This window comes from Ailuropoda melanoleuca, chromosome 14 (genome assembly GCF_002007445.2).
Source record: "Ailuropoda melanoleuca isolate Jingjing chromosome 14, ASM200744v2, whole genome shotgun sequence".
In the NCBI taxonomy this organism is placed as follows: Eukaryota; Metazoa; Chordata; class Mammalia; order Carnivora; family Ursidae; genus Ailuropoda; species Ailuropoda melanoleuca.
The window spans coordinates 14,354,941-14,377,378 of record NC_048231.1 but is presented as its reverse complement, the minus strand read 5'-3'; the positions used below and the strand labels follow the sequence as shown (position 1 = coordinate 14,377,378).

Below are 22,438 nucleotides of genomic sequence, written 5' to 3'. Positions count from 1 at the left end.
TATTATTACATTCACCATATTGTGCAGAAATTACCTTTTATGAGGGGAGAGAGCCACCTAAAGGCAAGTTGTCTTATTAATTTCTGTATCCACTAGCATCTGCAATAGGGCCCAGCACATAGTAAGTTCTGTTTTTACTGACCCAAATTGGGTCAGAAGGGGAGGACTTAAGGGGAGATAAGAGGTGATGATTTAACTTTAAATTGATGTATTTGAGGCAACATCAATGTTTCCAAATAGAGAAATTTAAATATGAGAGCAAGATTTAAAAGTATTATTGGGAAATCATCATGTTGGAGTAATAGTTTGAATTGATTATTTCACCAAGTGTGAAAGTGTAAACAAGAGAGCACAGACTGAGGACTGATATTTGGGGAATATACTCAGTGGGTGGGAGAAAGTAGAGGAAGCCCTCAGAGATATCAGTAGCAACAGAGATGAAGAAGATAAACCAGAATCATAGAGCTATTGGGGTGGGGAGAGGCAAGGAGGAAAGAAGAGTACAGAGGAGAGCTGGAATCATAGTGTTAAAATTTGCAGAGCAGTTAAGGAGTATGAGAACTGTGAAAAGATTTTCTGAATTCGACAGTGTTATCTAGCTAGCAGAATGGGGATTTCATTTCTTTTTTTTTTTTTTCTTGTAGGACAAAGTAAGATTTTTTGTTCTCAGTTTTTAAACTGGCAAAAATATATCCTTTACCTGTGTTCAACCAGGACTTTCTCAAGGGGTGTGGTTTTCTTTATTTGATAAAGTTTAACTTTATTGAGGGTCTGTAGTAAATGTTACTTTGAATTAACATGTTTTCTATTTTTTTCTTGTTATCTCTTTTGTCTTTGTGAGCAAAATCATTATATATAGATTACTTGAAAACAGAATGTTTGGTCTCTCCCTTGATGTGTTAATTCTTACCTTAATTACTAGATTATTTACAGGCCATTGGTAGTTACCCATTAAGAAGTAGCAAGCAAGATACTACCATTATATATTTTCATTTTACCAAGTTCATTTTTAGAACTATTATTGATTATATCACTCATTTTCAAAAAAATGTTCAGCCATGAAACCTTTTCCTTAAATGTATATGGAATCCCAATATGTGAATCAGATAAAGTGGAGTTTGTCTGTGTGAAGCTGTGAAAGGGACCTAAAGTCCCTCCTCATAAGTTGTATCTAGCCTTCTAACTTCCTTCTCTTTGTCTACGAACAACCAGTGGCCCCTGGGTCTCCTCCATGGAAATCCTGGGGGTACTTAAAGCATAGTTTGAAAATCACTGATATGTTATACTCGTGTAGAAACGCTGATAACCATATTAGTACTGAAAGTCACAAGATACTTAGACGTCAAGTCAGTTGACACTTCCACTCTGTTCTCTTATTGGTTAGTAGACTGTACAACAATAAATAGCTGCCCAAAGAGCAAATAAACTTGTACTAAAATTATTTAGACAGAGGTTGTATGGCTTCCTTTAAGGGAATTTGTCAAAGTGGTTCCTTTGTCAATGTGACCCTGGACTACCATTACATCTGCAGTCTCCTTCCAACACCAGTGATTCTCTCTGGTCTTCTATGTCTACATTTATCCTACCTAGTAAATAGTATCTAAATATGATGGGGGTCTATTTTATCTTTTATTTCTTCAAATTTATAGTGTGCCATTTATATGAGAGGTCCTGTGTTAAACTGCAGGATAGTACTTAAGCAAATAAGATACAGTTTGCTATTAAGGAGATAGAAAATTGCTGTAAGGTTTGATGAGTACAGTAAAAGAAGTAATTAGAGGATATTAATGGGAACCCTATGAAGTGAAGGGACCTAACCCAGGCCAGGTAGGAACTTGTCAGAAAAAATGCTAGCTTCCCTGAAGACTCCAAGTTGACTTAAAAGATGAGTAGACTTTAACCAGAAGCCTAATAGGGAAAGGTCTTTCTAGGCAGAGAGAGGAATGTACAAATATGCTCTGAAAGAGGGCATGCCTTGTTTGGAGACCTATAAGTAGTTTAGTATGGCCAGAGCTTAGCGTGTGAATGGAGATTGGTGAATGAAGCCAGATAAAAAATGACTGTGTTTTGCCAAGCTTAGGAATTTGGACTTTATCTCGAAAGTGTTGTGAAGAGAGTGAAGGATTTTAAGCTAAGCAATTGCACGGTCATATTTGTGTTTTAGAAAGCACTCTGGCAGTAGTCAGGAGAACAGATTAGAGTGAACCTTTCTTAGAAGCAAAGTGACCATTAAATAATAGCCTTTTGCAATAATTTACGCTATACTGTCTGAGGATAGTAGAATTGAGGTGGTGGGTGGGGGAATGATTTCAAGGTATACTAAGAAGGCAAAAGCAGTAGAGTTATTATTGGTTAGAGAAAGAGTGAATTCGGGGATGACTCTTAGTGGGGCTATCCCCCTACTAAGAGAAAGAGATTAAGAAGAAAGGAATCTCATGGGCTTTTTGCCTCAAGATTCTTAGAGTGCCAACTTGAGCAAGGATATAGGTGTTTTTTTATTTTTAGATTTGAATTTGCGTATATTTTTAAGATGTGGTATGAAGAAGTAACAGTGTATTTTCAGGGAAGGTTATGGAATTTTTTTTAAATCTATTAGATTAAGGTAGACTCTTATTTAAGATAGTTTAGGAAGGAGTGATCTACTTAAAGGCAAAGGAATAGACTACTTTTTGTCCAGTCATTTGATTATTTAATACCTATTTTATATACTGTATAAATCAATTTTGATTTGAGAGTAAATTCATTTTTAGAAAATCCAGGGACTTTTACATTGCCATTTGTTTGTCAGAATTTTTACCTTTTAAGAAGATGTGTGTTAAGATTGGCTTGTCTGTATAAACTAGCTAATTTAGTAATAGTTCTGCTGTGACATTATGCATTTTAAGATACAAAATGATTTTCCTCAGAATGCAAACTTTGATTTTCAAGTCTTTCATTGGTGTCATGTGAGAATTAATGTTTAATCCCTTGCTATTTAACACTCCTGACAGAAAGGATGTTTCCTTTATATAGCTTTGTCACATCATTTTCAAAAGTTAAGATCTCTCTTAGGCTGGCTGAGGTGGTTAAATCCCTTCAGGGAAAGAATGAGCAATGCTGTGTTCCTTAATAGAAAACTACAGGTATTGGTTTTAGATTTTGAGGTCTGCTCTGTAAAGGGACACATCCATTATGTTTATTCACTGGAATGTTCTGTTCTTTCTTATCAGTTAGGTCTTCCTTCCCCGTAGATTTGTGATTTCTCCTGTACCTTTGAAAGCATTAGAGAGTTACCTCTTCCAGTAACAAAACAAAAAATTGACTATAGTTTAATACCTTTTAATTTACAGTGTTAGTGGTGAGACTTGGACTTTTATAATTGAAAGCTGTTAGTTTTCTTTCATTCTGTAATGATTGTAGATATGAAAGTACATTCTAATGTTTATTTATTTGAGAGAGAGAGTGAGCACAAGCCTGGGGAGAGGCAGAGGGAGAAGCAGACTCCCCACCGAGCAGGGAGTCTGACATGGGGCTCAATCCCAGGACTCTGGGATCGTGACCTGAGTCAAAGGCAGATGCTTAACCGACTGAGCCACCCAGGCACCCCTCTTCTTCATGTTTAAAAGAAGCTTTATTTTCTTCCTTTTTATAAAGATGTTTTATAAACAGGTTATAGTTCCTGCTTTGTTTAATGTTTTCTAATAGTAAGCCAAAAGGTCCCTAAATTTTAGTGTTTAGGAAGGTGTTTTTGTAATAAGTATGAAAGTTTTCAGAATTTTTAGCAGTCTATAATTTGGCCTACATGTACAGATTTCCTTATTCAGGAATTAGAATGGATTCGAGGGATAGATCAATAGGAATACTCATTGAATTGTTACAGTTAAAATGCTTGAAAGTTCTTTGAATAACATCTTTTCAAATCTTAGAGGTTATTGTAGTTTTTTAAGAACTAGTATTATAGTTGTTATTTTGAAAACTGAAATGATTTGTTTGAGCTTAGACTTACTCTAGGAGGAGGGATACTAGTTGCTCATTTTCTGTTAAACCAAAATGTTTCATTTGGGACATTAGTTTTTTTATCAGCATGGTAATCCAAAGTTTAAATATGTGAGAAGGTAATAACTTCTTTTTTGTATTTCTTCTACTCTGTCTGCAGGTTGTGAAAATTAAAATGAACAAACTACGGCAAAGTTTTAGGAGAAAGAAAGATGTTTATGTTCCAGAGGCCAGTCGTCCACATCAGTGGCAGACAGATGAAGAAGGGGTTCGTACTGGAAAATGTAGCTTTCCTGTTAAGGTAAGAGCTCGTGTTTCTATAATTCTTGATGTGGAAAAGAATTGGCAGCCTATTACATGTGAAATCCCATTGATTAGGACAATTAAAAGAAAACTCTCTAAAAACTAATCCCTTCATCTTCTGCTTCAAAGTAGAATTAATAAGAAAAATATAATTAGTGATTTTTTTCTCTTTGTATTTTAACTAGGAATTTCTGATCTATAATCTGGAATCGCTACAAATAAGATCACTTCTGATGAGAAACTAATCCTGAAATATCTAAAAATCCCAAATTATCAAGAATCAAATTATTTTGAGTGGGATATACTTACTAAGTGGTAGGGCAGAGGGAGCAGGAGTCTGTTTTCTTAAATACAGGCCTGGTATGTTCTAGAAAATCTTTTTAAAAGAGTTAATCTTTTAACTGTTAACTGTACAGAGGGCATTTAAACTAATGCCTTCATTTGTCAGATCAGAAAATGGAAGCTCAAAGAAGTTAAGAACATAGTGAAGATGTAGCGAAGGGGGTGCCATACAGTGTTTTTTCTTACTACTACTTGACACTCTGGAGAAAAAGGGTAACATTTAAAAGTCGTGGAAGAAATGTACATGCTATACTGTTTAGTGAGAAGAGCAATTTATAATTATATAAGCATTCTATGAGATGATAGAAGTGTGGGTGCAAAAATGTAGAAGGAACTAGACCAAAATGTTAATATCTTCAAGAAAAAAATTTAGTCTAATATAAAATGTTAACATTTTCCCCTACATTCTACATCTTCTTATGTGTGGATATTCTTACTGTGATTTTCTCCTCCTTGTATTGCCTCAGCACCATTGATCGAAAAATAGCCTGAACCTTCAGAAAGGAAAAAATTTGTATGACAAGAAAAGTGATTTATAGAATCTACAGGTTAAATAAAAACGTGTTGGTTTTTTGTTTTTTTTTTAAGATTTATTTATTTAAGAGAGAGCATGAGTGCATGTGCACATGGGAGGGGAAGAGGGAGAGAGAGAATTTCAAGCAGACTCCCCGCTGAGCAAGGAGCCCAACATGGGGGCTCAATCCCACAACCCTGGGATCATGACCTGAGCCGAAACTAAGAGTCGGATGCCCAACCAACTGCACCACTCAGGTGCCCTATAAATACATGGTTTTTAAAATACACAAATTTTTCCACAGTCTGTCAATAACTAAGCATTTTCCTAATCACTTAGCTTTGTCTACGTAACTCGTTTGCTGAAACTTCTTTTATAGGAATGATAAATATTTTAATTTAAAATTTTGGGTATGATATTAAAGAATGAAAAAAACCCTCACACATAAAAACTAACACTATTCTCTGCTACCTCCCCCAACCTCATCCCAAAGAGTAGGCTCATTTTGATTATTATACGAGTTGAGTATTGTGGAAATGGGTACTCTTACACATTGTTGGTTACTTAGAGTATAAATTGGAACCTCTTAGGAAGGCAATTTGGAAATATCAGTTAAAATTTTATGTTATTTTTAAAACTTGGGGTTTACATTTTGTTTTAAAGATTTTATTTATTTATTTATTTGTCAGAGAGAGAGAGAGTGAGCAAGCACGAGCAGGGGGGTGGCAGGCAGAGGGAGAAGCAGGCTCCCCACAGAGCAAGGAGCCCAATGCGAGACTCGATCCCAGCGTCCTGGGATCATGACCTAAGCTGAAGGCATATGCTTAATTGACTGAACCACCCAGGTGTCCCTCAGTTAAAATTTTAAATGCACTTTTCATTTGACCAGAAATTTTACATTTAAGAATTACATTTAGAGGCACTTGGGTGGCTCAGTTGATTAAGCATCCAACTCTTGATCTCAGCTCAGGTCTTAACTTCAGGGTCATGACTTCAAGTCCTGCATTGGGTTCCATGCTGGGGATAGAGCCCACTTAAAAAAAAAAAGAAGAAGAAGAAGAAGAAAAGAAACAGAAAGAAAAAAAGAAAAAAGAGAATTACATTTAAGGGGCACCTGTCTGGTTCAGTCAGAAGAGCATACAACTCTTGATCTCGGTGTTGTGAGTTCAAGCCCTACACTGGGTATGGAAATTAATTTTTAAAAAATAATAATAAAATTTAAAAAGTTGTGGGAGGCAAACCATAAGAGACTCTTAACTATAGAGAACAAACTGTGGGTTGATGGAGGGGAGGTGTGGGTAGGGGATGGGCTAAATGGGTGATGGGAATTAAGGAGGGCACTTATGATGAGCACTGGGCATTATATATAAGTGGTGAATCACTAATTCTATTCCTGAAACCAGTATTACACTATATGTTAACTAACTAGAATTTAAATAAAAATTTGAAACAAACGAAAAAGGAATTACATTTAAGTACATTCATAGATATACTGGCTCAAGTGGTCATGAGCATTGTTTGACAGCAAAAACCTGGAAATAAGTTAAATGCCCATCATTCTGGGATTCGCTAAAGAAATTATGACATCCAGGGCAGCTCCCTCAGGTCCCCTCCCTCTTTGGGAGCTTTGTACTCTGTCACTCAATAAACTTTGTATTATCGCTGAAAGAAAGAGAGAGAGAGAGAGGGAGAAAAGACAGACATTAAGTGGAATTCTTTGCCACTCTTAAAAAAGGAACAAGGTAGATCTATATTCATACACTTAGTAAATTTTTTTTGAATACCTACTGTGTGCCAGGCATATGCTAAGTGGTAAACAAAAAAACCGTTCTTGCTTTTGTAGAGTTTATAGTCTCCTTGTGGGAGTACAGACTTTTATTAGATATTTGCATTAATAATATATGATTATAAACTGAGATAAATGCATTTTAAAAAGGGAAGGCTGAGTGTAAGAAGTTAGGTGAGATGAACCTGGAAAGAAGTAGGGTGGGGCCTCATAGGCCATGTTGAAAATTTGGGACCTTAAGAGTAATAGGAAGCCACTACCTGCTGTGTGTGTGTGTGGGGATTCATTATTTTATTGTGGTAAAATATATAACATAAAATTTACCATGTTAACCATTTCTAGGTGTGTAGTACAGTAATATTAATGACACTCATATTGTTGTGCAGATATCAGCACCATCCATCTCCAGAACTTTTCATCTTCCCGAACTGGGACTCTGGGTGTGGTGTGGTTTGGAGGTAGTCCATAGTGGATGTGAAGAGTCTGGTGAAAGTTTATTACAGTAATCCAAAGGAGAGATAATGTTTACTGTGGACTAGGGTGGTAACTGTGGAGAACAAAAGAAATGAAGTAAATTGAGAGATAATTAAGAGATAAAGGCAACAGGAACTGGAAATGGACTGGACCCAGGGAATGAATGTGTTATGGATGACACCTGGTTTCTTGTCCCAGACTCATGATAGAGGTGACAGTCATTGACATAGGAAACATGAAAGAATATTCTCTGATATGCTCACACAGAGAGGTAACTTTAGTGTATTATTAGGTGATAAAGGCAAGGCACAGGACAATGTATACAATATGATTCTGTTTATAGTTAACAAGTAAAAAATCTATTTACTTATATATGTGAGAAATATCTATAAGAAGACACAAGTAAATCTGAATCAGAGAATGGGAATGAAGGATTGGGGATCTTTTTACTTTTCAGTGTATATCCTTTGGAACTAGTGACCTTTCTTATGAGCATGTATCAAATTTGTAATAATAAGCATATATGTATATTTTAAAAACCTCATTCACAGGATTCTGAGAGGCTGGTATATAGTATTGAAATAATTGAAGTAAAGTTAATTGAAGCACTTCCAATTGGCTATGAAATACACAGCTTTTAAGTATTTTCTTTTTAAAGATTTTATTTATTTATTTATTTATTTGTCAGAGAGAGCACAAACAGGGGGAGTGGCAGGCAGAAGGAGAGGGAGAGGCAGACTGAGCAGAGAGTCCCAGTGTGGGGCTCGATCCCAGGACTCTGGGATCGTGACCTGAGCTGAAGGCAGATGCTCAATCAACTGCCCAGGCGCTCCAGCTTTAAGTATTTTGTGTGAGATAAAGAAGATTCAGTATCATTCAGTGCTACTGTCATTTGTCATAAGAAACAGCTGATGGGATGTACTTTAGAGATAAACGTATAAGATGTAAGATTTATGTGTTATGCAGACAGGGGAGCTTATTTAGGGTGTTTTTTGTATGGTCTTCTCCAGATGGCCTCTTGAAATCCTTTCTACAAGATATTCATCCTCTCTGCTGTGTTGTGGCTCCCCACCCTTTATCTGTCTTCCCTTCCCACCCTGCATGCATATACAAGTGACACGTGGTTGGATAGGAGAGTCAGAACCTGAAATAATTTTTGGTAGCCTAAAAATAGATAAATATCCTCAGTCAAATGTAGCTGGGAAAATAATGTCTTATCTTTCCTTGCCTTTAGGGACCACTGAATTCTGAACCTAATGAGTTGATGTAAAAAGTTCCCCATGTAGACAACTAGTAGGGTTGTGGGCATGCTCACTGAGGAAGAACATGTTTGAGGGTAGAGATGAATTCCTTTTGAGGTGCCTGTGAGATGTGTGCATGCAGATCCCCACTCACCACAAGCACCATGAGTTTTGATTTTGAGATTACAAATAAATTCTAGTAAGTAGGTAAGTTTGCAGATATGGAATCCTTGAATAATGAGGGTTGACTATATATAACTTACCATTAAAGTCATGAGTAAGTGAGATTGCCTAGAGGAAGTAAGAGGAAGGGAAGGCCTACGACAAACACAGAAGGGACAGGCAGTGAAATGGGAATCTTCAAAGGAGAGTAAGAATGAGAGGTAGAAAGGGAAACCTGAAGAGTATGATCGCAGAAGGCAAGGTTTCAAGGAAGGAGAAAGTGGTCAAATGCTGTAAAGAGATCATGGAAGAAATGAAATTCATTAGATTAAAAATTTGAAAATCTTGGTGACTTTGATGATAGCACTTACAGGGAGTCATGAGGATGGAATCTAGATTGAGGAGTGAATGGATGCTAAATAAGGAAGAAGATGACAAATCTAGAGATTACTAATTCAAGAAGTTTGTCAGACAAGGTTATGTGAGGATGGGAATGGGTGGAAGGGAAGTATTACAAAGTGCACAAGGAAGCTTTTGGTGTTGATGGCTGTTTATTATATTGATTATGATGATGATTTCTCAGGTATATACAAAAACTCAGCAAATTGTAACTTTATATATGGTTCATTATGTGTCTTATATCTCAACAAGGTGGTTAATTTTTTTTTTAATGAAAGCGTTTGTCTTCAAAGGAGAACAGAAAGGCAGAATAACAGGGAGTGTGAGGTTGAGAAACTGTGTGTGTGTTGTTGTTTTAAAACTGTTTTAACAATTTTATTAGATATAGTTTACATACCATAAAGTTTACCCATTTAAAGTCTATAAATAACTGGTAGTTTAATTTTATGTTGACTCTTGTGTTTAATGTAGGAGAGACTTGAACATAAAGGGACTTTATAAAGAAGCACGTAGAGAGTGGATTAGTTTTAGATGGAGGAAGGATGCTGCTTCTATTTTAACAGTAGCAAAGGTGGAAAACGGGGACTAAATGCACTTAAATTTATGGTTTTGGTGGCTTAAGACTGATGGAGTTTTATTTTAAAGACATATTTTCTCAAAGAAATAGGAAGTGAAGACATCTGTAGAAGAGTAAGGAGAGAAGTCGTGGAGTTAACTTTTGAAGACAGTGGAATAGCTACTCCATAGAATGGGAGATCTAGAATACGCAATTACCAGGAATAGAAATGAGATTACTAGACAGTAGTCAAGTGAAACGACAACTCATTTGATCTCTGCCATGTATGTTTAAGTATACTGGTGCCTATGTAAGTATAATAATTTAGTATTAAAGTAGTGATTAGAGTAAAGTAGGTTTCAAAACTTGTCTTGCAATTCTGCTAGAATAACAAGATAATCTTTTTAATGCAGGAGGAATTTTATTTTATTTTATTTATTTTTTAAAGATTTTTTTTTTATTTATTTGACAGAGACAGCCAGTGAGAGAGGGAACACAAACAGGGGGAGTGGGAGAGGAAGAAGCAGGCTCCTAGCAGAGGAGACTGATGTGGGGCTCGATCCCAGAACGCTGGGACCACGCCCTGAGCTGAAGGCAGACGCTTAACGACTGTGCCACCCAGGCGCCCCGCAGGAGGAATTTTAATGTTAGAAGTCAGGTATTACCTGTAAAAATTAATGTAGTGGTTCTTTAAGTGAGGTTCCCAAAACCTTTTGTGGGATCCTGATGTACTTTCTTTTCCAACTATATATCTGTGTGAAGCCATACTTTTTATATATATATATATTTTATTTATTTGAGAGAGAGCACAAGAGAGAGAGAGGGAGCACGCGCACACAAGTGGGGGTTGGGGCAGAGGGAGAGGGAGAAGCAGACTCCCTGCTGAGCCTGACTTGGTGCTCCATCCCAGGGTTCTGGGATCATGACCTGAGCTGAAGGCAGATGCTTAACCAACTGAGCCACACAAGCGCCCCAGCCATAGTTTCTTTATATACTTCAAAACAGCATATTCTGACAGATTGAATGTAGATGCAAATTTGAGAATCCAATTTTCTGTTAAGCCAGATAATTAGGTTTGCAGAAATGTGAAACAATCCCACTCTTCTCACAAAATTGTTTCATTTTGGAAAATACAGTTATTTTTCATTAAAAATGTCATTTATGGGAGATTCATGCTCTTTCCCTTTCCAACTCTCCCAGATACTCTATATCTCTCTCTCTTTCTCTTTATGTATATATCTTCAATAAACTCTGCTTTCATCTCCTGCTGGCTTGTCTCTGATTTCCATCCTTCCAGAAGGCAAGGACCCTCTTTGGCTGGTCCTCTGGGACCCCCTCTGGGTCCTCAGACCTGGCCTGCCTGCGTCACTAATTCATAGGACATTGTGGAAAGTGCTTAGAAAGATATTGCTTAAGTTGTGGATAAAAATTTACCCTAGACTAAAATCTGCTCTGACTCCTCCTAACGAAGCTTAAAATTAAGCCTCAGAATTCAGAATGATCAAAATGCCTAATGTATCCCAGAACAAAGGTCATGAATATTTATAGGAATACAATAATATCAGCACCCAAAAAGGTTAAATTTGCAGTGTCTGGCATCCAATTCAAAATTACCAGTCATGGAAAGCAGCAGAAAAATGTAACCTAAAGTAAGGAGAAAAGTCAAAGAGAAATAGGCCCGGAAATAACCAATGCTAGAATTAGTAGACAAGGATGTTAAAACTTGAACATAACATCCCCTATGTTCAAAAAAGTAGAACATAATAAAGTACTGTAGTTAACTACACTGGAACTAAAATTTAAAAAAAAAAATAATAACTTTTAAAAGTTAAAAAATGAGGGGCGCCTGGGTGGCACAGTGGTTAAGCGTCTGCCTTCGGCTCAGGGCGTGATCCCGGTGTTATGGGATCGGGCCCCACATCAGGGCTCCTCCATTAGGAGCCTGCTTCTTCCTCTCCCACTCCCCCTGCTTGTGTTCCCTCTCTCGCTAACTGTCTCTATCTCTGTCGAATAAATAAATAAAATCTTTAAAAAAAAAAAAAAAGTTAAAAAATGGGGGTGCCTGGCTGGCTCAGTTGGAGGAGCATACAACTCTTAATCTCAGGGTTGTAGGTTCGAGCCCCATGGGGGGGTGTAGAGATTACTTAAATAAACTTTAAAAAAAATTTTAAGTGTTGTTTTTGTTAACATGTAATGGAGTTTATTATTATTCAATGAATTCAATTTTTAAAAAGTAAGATTCTTAGTTTTAATTTCTAATATAGTAAAATTATCAGTAGATGTAACTGACATACAAAAAAAAATGCTTTGTAGTCTTCAGTGTAATGGGTCCTGGGATAAAAAATTGTGAGACCTTCTGATTAAAACAGTATGCTTCATCAACTAAAGTAATATACTAAGACTACTTATAATTGATTGCTAACATTATATTTTAAAATGCTAGTATTAACTTTGGTTGTTGGGATGCCTGGGTAGCTCAGTTGATTAAGCATCTGCCTTTGGCTCAGGTCATAATCCCAGGGTCCTGGGATCGAGATCCACATCGGGCTCCTTGCTCTGTGGGGAGCCTGCTTCTCCCTCTATCTGCCACTCCCCTGCTTGTGCTCTCTCTCTGTCTGACAAATAAATAAATAAAATCTTTAAAAAAATTTTTTGGGGGATTGTTAAAATAAATTGGTGGAATCTAAGCCAGTTCATCAATCCTTTGATTTGTAATTAAAATCTTAATTCTCTGATTATGTAGAATATCTGTAGAATGCTAAAGTGGACCTTCAGTTGGGTAGATTGTGGATTTCATAAAATCTTTAAATTTGGAAGGATAGAGGCTTAAGGGACTGGATACAGAATTCATGCTTATTAGTATTGTTTGTAAATTGATCTAATTTAACTCACTGTTAAGTGAGATGGAAGGACTTTCTTATCCCATTGGTTTAAGGTTTAATCCTAAACCAGGAAGTGTGCTAGTATGTACAAATAGGATAGACCAAATGGAGAACTGAGCATCTGAATGCTGGAATTGCGTGTGTTTACCTCCTGGACTAATATTGCTGATTAAGTGATCTGCCAAGTTGTTCTAGGGCCCAATTCTTTTTAAAAGGTAAAGATTGCCATTGTGTTAGAAATTACAAGAGATAGTATTTGAATAACAGATTTGGAGGGGGGTTGGCCATTAGAACAGCAGCACCAAACAATTCTCGGACACCAGCACAGTGTTTGAGAATTCAACCTAATTGTAACACTGTCTTACCTGGAGATAGCATCAGATTCCTCATTTTAAGGGTTCAGGCCTGTAAGACTTTCCCCTCACCCCCACCCCATACTTCAGATACCAGTCACAAGTCCCAGGCTGTTTGTTACCTGTGTTTCTGAACAAGCAGTTACAGATTGGAGATCCATCAATCTACTTAGGTTTAATTAATTTGCTAGAGCCGGCTCACAGAACTCAGGGGAACACTTACATTTAACAGTTTATGAAAGGACATGATAAAGGCTATGAATCAATGGTGAGATAGGTACATAGGGTGAAGTCCTGAATAAAGTTGCTTCTATCCTCATGGAGCTTGGGGCCTGGCTTGATGGCATATGGAAGTGTTGTGATTACCCAAGTAGGGAAACTCTTCAAAAGGAAGGCCTAAAACTGTCTTATGGCAGCATCATTACATAGTCATAACTGACTAAGTCATTGACTGATTTAGTCTCCAGTCCCTCTTCCCTCTCCAGAGGTTGGGAGGTGGGACTGGCAGAGCCCATCCTTTAATCATGTGATTGGTCCTCCAGGCAACCAGCTGCCACCCTTAGATACTTTCGGAAAGTTGCCTCCTTTACATAACAAAAGACACCTTTATCACTTTCATTACTCAGGAAATTCCAATGATTTGGGCAGCTGTGAGTCAGGAACTGTGGACCAAGACCAAATATATATAAGAAATATATTGTGGTCATCTGAATGACAAAATCTGTATTTCTTAATAAATCACAGTATCACACAAGCTTTTCTTATTTTGCATGTAACCAAATAGCCATGGTACAGAAAGTAGAGCTCTTACTATTTCAGTATTTCTAATAGGCTAGGTCCTGATCCATGGTTTACCTACCATATAACAGGTATAGTCTGTAATTTCCGAAGATTTTTGGTGGGGGCGCCTGGGTGGCTCAGCCGTTAAGCGTCTGCCTCCAGCTCAGGTCTTGATCCCTGGGATCGAGCCCCACATCGGGCTCCCTGCTTGGCAGGAAGCCTGCTTCTCCCTCTCCCACTCCCCTTGCTTGTGTTCCCTCTCTCGCTGTCTCTCTCTGTCAAATAAATAAATAAAACCTTAAAAAAAAAAAAAAAGATTTTGGTGCGTAGTGTTAATGCCAAATGAGAAGTTGCTAAATGTACTTTATCAAGAAAAAAAAGCACAAATGCACAGAATAAAATAAAATGGGAAAAAACTCACAGATATCAATGACATTTTAAAAATTAAGATTCTATGCAAATAAACTTGAAAACATGGATAAAATTGGTAATACTCTTGGGTTATATAAATGACCAAAACTGACCCCCCCAAAAAAACTAAAAATATAAAAAGACTAATTCATGTAGAAGAAATATTGTAAGATGTAAAAGAATTACCTACCTCCTTTTTTCCACCTCTGACCCCTAACATACTAAGGGAACTATTAATTTAACCCTAACCCTAATTGTGTGTGTATGTATATATTAAAATGGAGTTGGAGTCTAAATAATGACAAGTTTTTTATCCATTCTAAGTGTCCAGTAGTGCATTCAGATGTCATACAGGAAGCAGGATATCATCTATGTATACTACCGAGGAGTAACTTTCCAAGTCATTGTTACCAAAAATGCCTTCATATATTTCTTAAACACTCCCCTTTGAGAAACCACTGGTATAGGGTCTTATAGACTATTTTAAGGACTTTGGCTTTTATTTAGAGTGAAATGGGGAAGCCACTGGAGAATTTTGAGCAGAGGAATGACTTTATATAAATTATATTTTAAAAGGATTACTCTGATTCTTGTGCTGAAAATCAGCTGTAGAGAAGAGCAAAGGTGGAAGGGAAGCAGAGAGATCAGTTAAGTGGCTATTGTGAAAATCCAGACAAAGATGATGATGGCTTCCATCAGGGTGATGGTAGTAGAAGTGGTAAGAAGGGGTCAGATTCTGGATATATTTTGTAGATAGAGTTGATAATATTTATTGATGGATTAAATTTGTGAGTGTCAAGAGAAAGAGAAGTCAAGGGCAGTGCCAAGGTTTTTGATCTGAGCAATGGGAAGGGTAGACTTGCCATATGTTATTTTGGGAAAGACCATTGGTAGAAGAGTAGATTCGTGAATGAAGGATAATATCAAGCATTTAATTTTGATTCTGTTACAAGCAGTAACTTTTTAAAAATTTCATTTTCTGCTTATTGCTATTACAGAAATACAATTGACTTTTTAAAAATTGAGATATAATTGACATATGACATTATATCAGTTTCAGGTGTACAACGATTTGATATTTGTCTATTTTGCAAAATGATACAATTGACTTTGTATGTTGAAATTATATTTAGTATCCTTGCTAAACTCACTTATTCTAGTAATTTATTTGTATATTCTTTTGGGTTTTCTACTAATACAATTATATAATCTGTGAATAATTATTGTATTTCTTATATTCTAATCCTTATACTTTTATGTATGTATGTGTGTATGTATGTATGTCCCTTCATTGCATGTTTATGTTATGATGTTTATAACTTTGGGTAGAATTGGCGATAACAAGAATTCTTGCCTCATTCTCAGTCTTACCATAGTTTATCAGATTAAACAAGTTCCCTTCTGTTCATGGTTAAATATTATTAAAATTATGAATGGAAACTAAATTATGAGATGATTACATAATTTTTATCTTTAATTCTGTTAGGTGGTAAATTATACTTACTTGATTTTTTTGAATAGTCAACTAACCTTACGTTCTGGAATAAACTCGATCAGTATCTGTAATGGTCAAGTGGAGTTTATTGAATATATTTCAGGATTCTCTTTGCTAATATTTTCCTCCAAAATTTCACATCTATGCTTTTGAGTCAGAATAGATGGTAATTTTCCTTTCTCATATTGTCGTTGTTAGGTTTTTTGTTAACAGAGCTGAGGCCGGATTACAGTTTTAGCAAGGCTCTGTCTACTTCTGGTTTACATCTCCTTTTAGGGCATTCTTTTCTTGTGTTTAAACTGAAATACTCTGGTGTTCACTGGAACCTATTCCTCTGGTTGGTCCAGAATTCTAATTCTTCACTCTTCAGCAAATTGTACTGCCCAAAATTCATTTTTAACATGTTTCTCTGTTTCCTGTAATTCTTGTGAGTTGGTTTTTAGAGACTTGATCAGATTTAGCTTTGATTTTTTTTTCTAGGAATACCTCATTGATGGGTGTACTATCAGAAGACACACAATAGCTGATTATCTATTTGTGACGACTATAGCCATTCATGATCATTGCCTGGGATTATTAATTCATTAAGGGTTGCAAAATGATGATACTTTAATTCTGTTACCCTTTCTTTACTTATCAGCTATAATATTTCTATAAAGCAATATCCCCCTTGTCTACTGCTTGGTTAGCAGTTGTATAGTTTAACTAGAAAGTCAGGGTAATTTCCTTTGTGAAGGAAATATTGAGCCATTAGCAGCATTACCAAAATGGATGACTGTTCCTATTTGATCAAACTTTTTTTTTTAAGAAGAATAACGTTGTTAATGTATGTAAGACCAGTAAACTATACACCATTACTTAAATAGGAGAGTTGCAGAAGTAATGTGAGATAGTAAAAAGAAGATAGATGGTTGAAAGAAGAAAGATCTAGAAGTGAAAAGATCAAAGGTTTATTCCTGGCTCTGTTAATTTACTAGTTATATGACCTTGTGCAAATCACTTAACTTTTTTGACACCTAGTGCCACATTTCAAAGGTGAAGGTTTTGAATCTCTTTAAGTTCTTTACAGCTTTAAACTGCTGTGAACTGCTGTGATTAGATTTAATACATATACTTAGGTCAGATGACTTGTTCAAATGTAATTGTACTCCAAATTTATACATAAAAGTAATCCATTATAATTTGACTTAACTACTCCTCTTTGATTAAAGACCCAAACAAGTTTTGATATCATGTTCTATACATCTGCATCCTGTATTTACAATATAATACAGGTTATGTTTATAAGATAATATGCCTTACACCTTCTTATAAGTTGATTATGATGTCATTTTTTGCTAATGTTGGGAACTGTTGACTAGATGTTCTCTCATATCAGAGCTGTGTGCATTTCTTCTCATGGCCTACATTACCCAAACAAGGGGGGACTACTTTTTAAATAATTTTTTCAAGAAAAGGAAAAATTACTTAATTCATCCAAGAATGAAATTCCACACACTAGTTTTTCTAAAGTTCATTTTTGCGAATGAAAGTCCCTTACTCAGAGGGAGTTTGGAAAAGGCATACAGACAAAAGAAGTCCCAGTGTCAAATATTTTAGCCATTAAAGCATAAATCAGCTGCAGTTCTTCAGTGAGATAGTGTCTCAGAGAAGAAAAGAGACCTCTTTAATAATGTTTATTTCACTGGGCATGTTTTTCTCATCGGCTAGGAAAGCACAACACTGATTTCCATCTCCACATTTCCAAAATAGATTATGCAGTTAAGAGGTCAGTCTGAATGGGAGATATTTTTGTTCTGTCCTTTCCATTAAGTCTCTCCCACCTTTTTTTTTTTTCCTGTCATAAATACCCATAAGTGACCAGTTGGATTGATCAAAATGATAGGATAAAATCCCTCGCAAACACTTTGAAACCTATATTCATATCTCAGTAACTAAAAGACTGTAAAACCCTACTTTCTCATTTTATTATTATAATTTATTTATTTGTTTGAGAGAGACAGCACAAGCGTGAGAGGGAGAGGAAGAGAGAATGTCAAGCAAACCCCACATGGAGCAGGGAGCCTGACGCAGGCTCAGTCCCAGGACCCTGAGATCATGACCTGGGCCAAAACCAAGAGTTGGACGCTTAATCAACTACACCATCCAGGCACCCACAGAGTGTTTTTAAAACCCCAAAACTGTTTCCCCCAGAAGACAGATTATGGATTGTTTCACAGTTTGGTTCTTTAAAAACCTCAAAGAATAATTATCTTTTTTTAAAGGCATAATTGTTTAAAAAAAAAGAAAATTCTAATGCTGTTTAACTATACACGAGCATATGTGGGGGGGGTGGGGAGGAAAGAATGGTTTCCAGATTTTTTTATGGCATTAACAGAATCCTGCTATAACAAAGATAGCACAAAACAAAAAGAAAACCATAGACCAATTGCACACATGGGTATAGATGAAAAAAGTAGGCAGAAAAATAGAACAAGTGGGATCTAAAAGTATACTAAAGACTGAAATAGAGTTTAATTCAGGATTCCATAAATGATTTAGTATTAGGAAATTTGATATAATTCATCACATTGATGGACCTGAGAAGAAAAGGACTTCATCACTGCAATGAAAGCAAAGTTGAAGGACTCAGACTTCTTGATTTCAGAACTTAGTACAAATCTATAGTAATCAAAACAATGTAGTACTGGCATAAGGACAGATGTGTAGAACAATGTAATAGAATTGAGAGTATAGAAATGAACCTGTACATCTGTGGCCAAATAGTGATGGAGCAACTTGATTTCCACATAGAAGGAAAATGAAGCCAGACCCCTATCTTACACTGTATACAGAAAATTAACTTAAAAGTTAACATAAGAATATAAGAATAAGGACCATAAAATTCTTAGAAGAAAACATAAGGGTAAATTATCATGATCTTGGATCTGGCAATGATTCTTAGATATGACACCAAAACCATGAGCAACAAAAGAAAAAATAGATAAACTGGATCTAATTAAAATGTGAAATTTTCGGGGCGCCTGGGTGGCACAGCGGTTGAGCATCTGCCTTCGGCTCAGGGCGTGATCCCGACATTATGGGATCGAGCCCCACATCAGGCTCCTCCGCTAGGAGCCTGCTTCTTCCTCTCCCGCTCCCCCTGCTTGTGTTCCCTCTCTCACTGGCTGTCTCTATCTCTGTCAAATAAATAAACAAAATCTTTAAAAAAAAAAAATGTGAAATTTTTGTGCCAAAGGAAGTTATCAAAGAAGTGGAAAGACAACTACAGAATGGGAGAAGATATTTGGAAATCACACGTCTGATAAAAGTCTAGTATCCAGGAGATAGATTTTTATATATTTATGTTTTATATTATATATATATATATGGGTGTGGGTGTGTGTGTATACACAGAAGAATCTGATTTAAAAATGGGCAAAGGACTGGAATAAAAATTTCTCCAAAGAAGATGTACAAATGACCAACAAATATATGAAAAGATACTCAACATCATTAGTCGTTAGGGCAATACCTATCAAAACCACAATGAAGTACCACGTCACACCCACTTTGGTTGGCTCTACGTCAAACAAACAAACAAACAAACAAATGGAAAATAAGTATTGGTGAGGATGTGGTGAACTAGAACTCTTATGCATTATCAGTGGGAATGTAGAATGGTTCAGTTTCTGTGGGAAGCAGTTTGGTGGTTCCTCAAAAAGCTAAACATAGAATTATATGACTCAGCAATTCTGCTGCTAGTTATATACCCCAAAGAACTGAAAACTCAAATACATGTACATTCGTGTTTATAGCACCACTATTCATAGTTGTCAAAAGGTAGAAACACCCCAAATATCCCTCAGTGGAAGAATGGACATACAAACTATGGTGCATACTACAGTGTGGTGAACCTTGAAAATAATACACTAAGTGAAATATGCCAGACACAAAAGGTCACATATTGTATGTTTTCGTTTATATGAAATATCCGGAATAGGTAAATCCATAAAGACAGAATGCAGGCTATTTATTGGTTGTTAAGGGGCTTCAGGGAAGTGCAGCTATGCGTAGCAAATGCTTAATGCATACAGATTTTTCTTTTGGTGTGAAGAAAATGTTTTGGAACTAGATAAAGGTGGTGACTGCACAACATTTTAAATGTACTAAGTGCCACTGAATTATTCACTTGAAATTTTTTTTGAAAAGACTTATTTTAGAGAAAAAGAGTGCAGGGGGAGAGGAAGAGGAAGAGAAAAACTTAAGCAGATTCTGCACTGAGCGCAGAGTCCAACACGGGGCTTGATCCCATGACCCTGAGATTGGGACCTGAGCCAAAACCAAGAGTTGGACGCATAACCAACTGCACCACTCAGGCGCCCCTGAATTATTCACGTTTTTTTTTTTTTAAGATTATTTATTTATTTGACAGAGAGAGAGAGACACACGGCCAGCCTCGAGAAAGGGAGCACAAGCAGGGGGAGTGGGAGAGGAAGAAGCAGGCTCCCAGCAGAGCAGGGAGCCCGATGTAGGGCTCGATCCCAGAACCCTGGGATCCCGCCCTGGGCCAAAGGCAGCCGCTTAATGACTGAGCCACCCAGGCGCCCCTGAATTATTCACTTTTAAATGGTTAGTTTTATGTGATGTGGATTACATCTAATTTTTTTGAAAAGTCTATAATTCAATCCCAATAAATCTTCTTAGCAAAATAGGAATAGCATAACATATCCTTTAAATAAGTAAACCTGTCCCAGAGTCATGCAGAGTGAAACATTTACATTGAATTTAGGAGGATGATGAGGTTGCTCTTAAGTAGCACTGTTATTCAACACTGATTTCAAAATGGTGATAAGGGCCTTTGGATAAGAAAATAAAAGCTATAAAAGCGGGAATTCAAGCCAACAGTCTTTTTTTTTTTTTTTGTCTTGTTTGTTTCTGCGGATGTTATCTCTCTGAAAAAACCTAGAAAATCCCAAAGAAAACTGTTTAAAATGATAGGAAACACCAGTATTTTAACTGCTTATAAGATACACTAGAATCAATACATAGACAAACCAGTTAGTTTTATTGGGAAATATTATAGGTCTTCTGATTCTGGCAAAACATGGATTAAGCTAACATAGAAATTCTCTCAAAGCACAGCTGAGCTTTCAATAAAGACAGATTTCTCCAGTTACCAGAAATTAAGAGGGAATTTGAAAGCAAGGCAGGAATCATGCTGGCATGGCACAGCCTAGGAGATAGATTTGTGAGCTAGAACCTTCGCTTTAACGTTCATTCTGAAGGTCCTGGTCTCATAAAAAACAGAGCATTAGAACTGAGAATGCAGCGTAGAACCAGAACCTTCAGTGGGATTTATAATCAGTGAAATAGAGAACTAGAAGGAAAAGCAAAACAAAACAAAACACCACCACCAAAAAAAAAAAAAACCCAAAAAACAAAAATTAAAAAAACAGAAGCTTGCTTGTGCTCAGACCCTGGGTGGAAAAAAGGATTCTTCCACCAAAAATTGAAGCTGTGGATCTGGACTTCGTATGCTATAACTGGCATGGTGTAAGAATCCTCAAATTAATGTACCATAGGTCTTAGGCTACTAATACACCTGTGGTACCTTTTAGAAGCAAATGTAAAACCACTCCATAATCCAAAATGTATGAATTTTTTCCAGAAAAGTTGAGCTTTGTAAAAATGAACTTAAAATTAAAAAAAAGTTATAAATCATATGTAGCAGATACAATAAGGATTATACAATAAAGGACAAGAAGGTTAGCACTGAAAGAACTTGAATTAATAGACTATAGAGGATACTATAAAATATGTATATATAAAATCATTAGAGACATAAATGAATTCAGCCCATAAGGCAAAAATAAGACAGAAAGAAGGGATAGATCTGACAAAGAATCAAATCTAAGCTTCTAAAAAATGAAAAATACTGTTACTGCGACTTAGTGGATAGATTCAATAGTAGATTAGGCTTGTTGAAAAGAGGGTTGATAAACTGGAAGATAGATTTGATGAAGTTACCCAGAGTGCAACACAAGGTGATAAAGAGAAAATCCAAAAAAGAGATGAGGAAATGGATGAACAAATTAAAAAGGCCCATAGTACTAACAGACCTAATGAGAGCTTCAGGAGGAGAGACAAAGGGGATTTCATTTAAATCAATACCTAGGAATAAACCTGACCAGAGAGATGAAAGACCTATACTTTGAAAACTATAAAACACTGATGAAAGAAATTGAAGATGATACAAAGAAATGGAAAGACATTTCATGCTCATGTGTAGGAAGAATAAATTTTGTTAAAATGTCTATACTACCCAAACATTCGACACATTTAATGCAATCTTTGTCAAAATACCAACAGCATTTTCTACCAGAGCTAGAACAAACAGTCCTAAAATTTATATGGAACCACAGTAGACCCCAAATAGCCAAAGCAATCTTAAAAGAGAAAAAGCTGGAGGCCTCACAATTCCAGACTTGAAGTTATATTACAGAACCATAGTAATCAAAACAGTATGATACTGGCACAAAAATAAACACATAGATCAATGGAACAGAATAGAAAACCCGGAAATGAACCCACAGCTATATAGTCAATCTTCAACAAAGCAGGAAAGAATATCCAGTGGGAAAAAGTCTCTTCAACAAGTGGTGTTGAGAATACTGGACAGACAGCAACATGCAAAAGAATGACACTAGACCACTTTCTTACACTGTATACAAAAATAAATTCAAAATGGATTAAAGACCTAAATGTGAGACCTGAAACCATAAA

At 36.3% G+C, this 22,438-nt stretch overlaps 1 protein-coding gene across 10 annotated transcripts in view; it reads left to right on the top strand.

Annotated features, from left to right (window-relative positions):
- NUMB (NUMB endocytic adaptor protein) overlaps positions 1–22,438 on the top strand; it is a 176,620-nt gene that overhangs the window by 105,822 nt on the left and 48,360 nt on the right. For all 10 annotated transcript variants that reach the window (XM_034642993.1, XM_002914681.4, XM_002914679.4 and 7 more), the window contains one exon: positions 4,136–4,276. In XM_034642993.1, coding sequence (XP_034498884.1) covers positions 4,151–4,276 — 126 coding nt within the window. In that variant the 5' untranslated portion in view covers positions 4,136–4,150. The remainder of the gene's footprint in view (positions 1–4,135; positions 4,277–22,438) is intronic.